At 38.2% G+C, this 5,230-nt stretch overlaps 1 protein-coding gene across 1 annotated transcript in view; it reads left to right on the forward strand.

The window, feature by feature from the left end:
* The first annotated feature begins 1,648 nt into the window (after positions 1-1,648).
* Positions 1,649-5,230, forward strand: part of appl2 (adaptor protein, phosphotyrosine interaction, PH domain and leucine zipper containing 2) — a 25,374-nt gene continuing 21,792 nt past the window's right edge. Inside the window, exon 1 of the mRNA XM_014021271.1 lies at positions 1,649-1,764. Coding sequence (XP_013876725.1) covers positions 1,708-1,764 — 57 coding nt within the window. The 5' untranslated portion in view covers positions 1,649-1,707. The remainder of the gene's footprint in view (positions 1,765-5,230) is intronic.

Consider the following 5,230-nt stretch of genomic DNA (forward strand, 5'->3'; position numbering starts at 1 on the left):
TAAACATTAATTCATATTTTATTTAAAATAAAAAAATATAAATAAAATTAAAATGCAGCTCCTCTGAATAAGGACAACCAGTCTAAAACCAATGTTCTCAATCAAAGATGGAAGTTCTCAGGAGGTATTATTCATAGGTAAATTTTTAATCAAATATTAATTAAATAATTTAAATAATTAGATAATTAATGTAAAATTAGGCAGTATAGTGGCACAGTTGGTAGGGCAACATATTGCCTCTATGGACGAAGACTTTGGATCAACTTTCTGTTCTGTGTTTACATGTTCTCACCATGCAGGAATGGGTTTTCTCCAGGTGCTCCATTTTTCTCTCACAGACCAAAATCATATTTATTTAAACGACGTAAAAAAGCAATAACTTAATAGTTTGGGATAACACTACAGTAGATGTAATTTGTAATTGTGCTTGTTTTGGTCTTTATTTCCAGTTTTGGGGTTTTATAATCACAGGTTTTCTTCACAAAAGTAAACATCAACAAGCAAATAAAAATTTTATCATACATAAATGAAGGCTTTAAAATTTAAACAGCTTGTTCCTTGTAAAAGTATTTAAAGTATATATTTTGACATTTTTTAATAAAATGACAGACGTCACAGCAGTCATTTTTGAAGGGAAGTTTCTCCATCACATTTAAAATTTAATTAATTTGAACCTCCACATTTACCATAAAATATTACTTCACTCAGTGCTGTTTCATTCCAGTTTCATTCCACTTGATTTATAGAAGTGTCACATCAAGAGTTTTCCTATTGTTGTTTCTCAAAGGTCTGTTTAACAACCTGTTAATATACTACAGAATGCAGGAAATGGCATTTACTTTTTTCAAAATTTTCTAGGGGAGGACCCCCAGACCCCCCTGCCAGTGGGCCACCCCGACATTGCAAATACTTCTGATGCCACTGAAATATGTAAAAATGTAAGGACAATTTATGGTACTCATGTATAAAGATACGAGACAAGTTATAAAATGACTGCTGTGTAAGTGCAGATAGTTTGGATTCTTGTTTTTTGTTTCTGAATGTCACAAAATCAGTAATAATATCTGTAAAAATTACAAATTAACTGTTGGCAAATCCATAGCTTTATATGGCCATAGTTTTTAAATTGTCAGTTTTACAATCACAGTATAACACTCTGTTATTCTGCAGGTGCCACTGCCCATTAGTGCTAGTGGGAACTATGCGCCCACCACAAAGACCATAGCTTAGAAACCAATTTAATTCAAGATGTATTGATCAGTTAAACTGAAACAAACTCTTATAAAAATATTCTGATATGTAAAAACAATAATTATGCCTGTTTTCTAAAAGCAGATTTTGCCTAAACATCTAAGACATCTAAATGGTACTGAAATTCTGATTGGAGGAAAATGCGGCAATACCTTGTGTGACCACACGAGGGCGTCCACAATTACAGTGAGGAGCAAACATTCATCAATTACTGGTTTCGAATTTTGCTCGTAACGTAACAAAATCAGGAAAACAAGTAATTTAAAATTAATGGACATAAAAAACACAACTTTACGCTTTGCTTTTGGTTGTCATTATGCTGCGAGACGAACTTGCGTTCATTCTAAGGGTGCGATCAGGAGCCGCCTCCTCCGCGCACTGACTTCTGGGAAATCGAGTCCACGCTCTCAATAATTCAAGCTCTCATTCCAGTCTCCTGCTCCACTGCTAAACAAGATGCCGGCCGTACATCACAAGCTGCTCCTGGAGGACGCCTTGCAGGACAGTCCCCAGGTAGGCCTGCCCAGGTTTTTATTACGTTTCGGGGCCAAACTGCCTCAATAAATGCGGTCCGATAGGTGCTGGAGTTAGCTTAGCTCGGGCAGTTTTGCTCCCGTTGTTGTAGGCTGTTTCCACTGGCTGATGACAGCTCTCCGTTTACACATTGTTGTGAAAATATAACAATTCCCTGACAGCAGGGGCAACGCCTGCGCTCTGTAAACAGTGTTTTATTGATAAATGTAGCATGTATTTGTTTGAGCGTGTGTTTAAAGCATTTAGGAACAGTATCTCCGTCACTTGGGTTGTCTTAAAGGCTTCAGGGAAGCAGCTGGAATCCCCCTCTACAAACCTTTTTCTTCCACTCTGACATATTTAGATATTTTGGTGTTAAATTTTGTTCTGGGCCTGATTCACATTTTCTGCTTTCAGTAGTCAGCAAAATATGAGTCACTGAATTAATATTGCTGTGTCTACGTGTTTTAAATGCATCACAGAGCTTATTCAGCAAGACACAAACCTGAGTTAAATTACAGAAACACATCTAATACAGGCTGTTTTCTGTTGATTGTTGCATTATTCTGCTTCCAAAACGGATGCTTTTGTTTTGTTTCTAAATAATAATAAAAAATTAGCTGTAAAATTTACAGACAATGATGACAATGTTATTTATTTATGATATGAGATGCTGTAAAGTGTGTAAAGCAAAGGACCTTCCTGCCTTATCTGTACTTCCTTACCACACCTATTTGGGGGAAAAGCTTCACTCAGACAGGACTTTGTTAGTTTACATATGCAGCCTGCAGTAAATGGCACGTCAAAGCTGCAGCTCACTGCCACAGATGGCCTTAAAGGAATAGTTCAACTCTTTTGATGTGGGACTCTTTGGGAATGTTACACACAGCTGGCTGATAGCATGGGCGTAACCGCCATAGGTACGGGGTGGGACATGTCCCCCCACACACTTTTTTCAGCCGAAGCAGAAAAAAAAGACCTTTAAAAAAACGTGTCGTCCCCACACCCCTCCCCACTTTTAAGATGGTGATTACGCCCATGGCTGATAGGGTTGGGCAATGTTGACGTAAAAGTTCATTACGATTAATAAAGCATTTCATAGTTAGAAATGAACACAAATGTGCGTACGTGTAGCGGGCCGACGTCACACATTTATCGGGAAAATGCTGAGGTTGCTATGAAAATGCCATTGTAATTGCACAAATTCATCTGTTAAATGCACACCATTATACAGACCCAATGTATTTGCTCCAAACTTTCCTTTAGGGTCGTAGATGAGATTTGTCTTAAATATCTAAACTATAAATGTACACTTTGAGGATTTGCACAATTCCAATGGTGTTTTCATAGCTACCTCAGCCTTTATCCAGTTGACCTGTGACCCAGAAGAATAGGCTTCACTGTGCACAAAAACATAATAACTACAAAATGGTCATTTAGCCGATAACCATTAATATAACATTTAGATGATACCTGCATGTAGCCAACACTGTGGCCTCCTTGGTCCAAATTTTCTGGCTTCCCTCGCACCCCTGTTTATGTTGGAGTTTCAGGTGATTAAACAGGTTCGTATGGTTAGGGTTAGCGTTCCACCATTGCACTTGCTTGCACGCCTGATAGTGATAGTATGTTGCACACTAAAATACATCATCATCACATGGCACTATTTGCAGTAATTGCAAAGTGGCAAATATTAACTTTTGACAGTTTTACTGAGGATTAATTGCACACAGTACAATTTTGCCCAATCCCTATTGCCTGAACATTAAAATCTAAGAATAAGGTTGCTGCAAGAAAACAGCAGTCTACTAACCTTTGCTTTTTTCCAACTAGTCATTACTTCATGACTTCTGTAAAATTTTATCGCTATTTTTTCTAAACTGAAACTGTTCAAAACTTTATCCACAACACGTAAGTGTATGCAGCAAACAAAACTTTAGCACGGCCTATGCAGGCGAATATTAGTTTAGTATTAAGGTTCGTTTATTTTAAAAGGTAATCCATTTGCAGATTATACAGATTTAAAACAACTGAAATATACCTCAGATCATTTACCTAAAACAAAATTACATTCAGGAATTGCCTTTTTTATATATATACACAATAAATCCAGTGTTTCCCCTACCATTATACAGTCCCCCCCGCCAACGAGACGGCCCGCCCCTCTAAGAATTTCACGACATGTAGTCATTTTTATTTAAATAAGGCCAGATCAAGTCGAGAGCTATTTTTTGCGTCCCTCCATATCCACCTCTCGCCAAACTTGGGGAAATAGCTGGCGCAAAGCGAGGCTGAACGCTGTGTGTGGTCCTCACAAAGATAGGAAGACGGTTGTGAGATTAGACGCGCAGCTCTGCTTTTAATCACGTAGCACCGATGCGACAGCTTTGTAAGCTACTTTTTCTTTCTTTAAAAGAAAATGTGACAGGTGAAGCCACAGCATGTTTACCTTATCAATTACTGCCTTTTTTTCTTTCTCTGTGGGTGGGGGGGTCAGCTTCACTCAGCTGCAGATGAACACCTCCCGGGAACGCACACATTTCCTGGACTATTTTCCACCGAGGATTACGTCGTATTTTATATTTATTATATTTCTAAAAGCACTTCGCAGGATTTCCCCTGTGTGTTCACGTCACGAGTGTAACAAAACCGCAACGGATCAGCTGACTGTTTTTAAAGTGAGTGCAGCGAACATGTCCACCTGCAGCTCGGCTCCGACCAGCCCGGGAGTTCATCCATGTCAACCCCTTCACACGTTTAACGTGTATAATGAGCATCAAATATCTGTAATTTGTGCAAAAAAAATCAGTATTAATAACGCGGGGTGGGTGGGGGGAAGGTATTTTAAAGACGTGTCAACATTTGACTTTTATTTTTTCTAAAATCACAGAGTTCTCTGAGTCAGCTTCAGATGTTTGTAGTTAACCATAATACCTTCTGTTATGGTAATTATTTATTTAACAACAGAGACAGAAATACGTGGTCCAAGAATGAAGGTACTCCATGGGATGATCAGCTGAGTTTTATTGCAACAACAGGAAACACAGAGAACCTGGCCTGTCTCTGTCCCTCTGCTTCTCTCTGTCACTGTCTCTCCACACTACTGTTGAACTCTGTTGTACCCTGTGTCTCGAGAGGCCTCATATATATATTAACAAACACCATTATGCCATCTTAGCAAGATTTGATACAAGGTCAATGGAAAACACAAAGATAAACACAAGTGATATCTAAGAATGACTGTTGTTAGCAAATCTTGTTCTGACTTTAATCATTCTGTCTGCAGATGAACAGAATGTCATGAAAACCTAGGTCATTAAAGGATGTCATGAATTACTTGCTTAAACATAAAGTATTAGTTCTATTACACCGAAAAACACCAATTCCGATACGGCCGAAAAACCACCTCATCCTAGCGCAAAAATATTTTGTCAAAAAACGTAATTTTTTTTCAAAACCGACGTGT

The sequence above is a fragment of the Austrofundulus limnaeus genome, unplaced genomic scaffold (assembly GCF_001266775.1).
Source record: "Austrofundulus limnaeus strain Quisiro unplaced genomic scaffold, Austrofundulus_limnaeus-1.0 Scaffold285, whole genome shotgun sequence".
NCBI classification, from domain to species: Eukaryota; Metazoa; Chordata; class Actinopteri; order Cyprinodontiformes; family Rivulidae; genus Austrofundulus; species Austrofundulus limnaeus.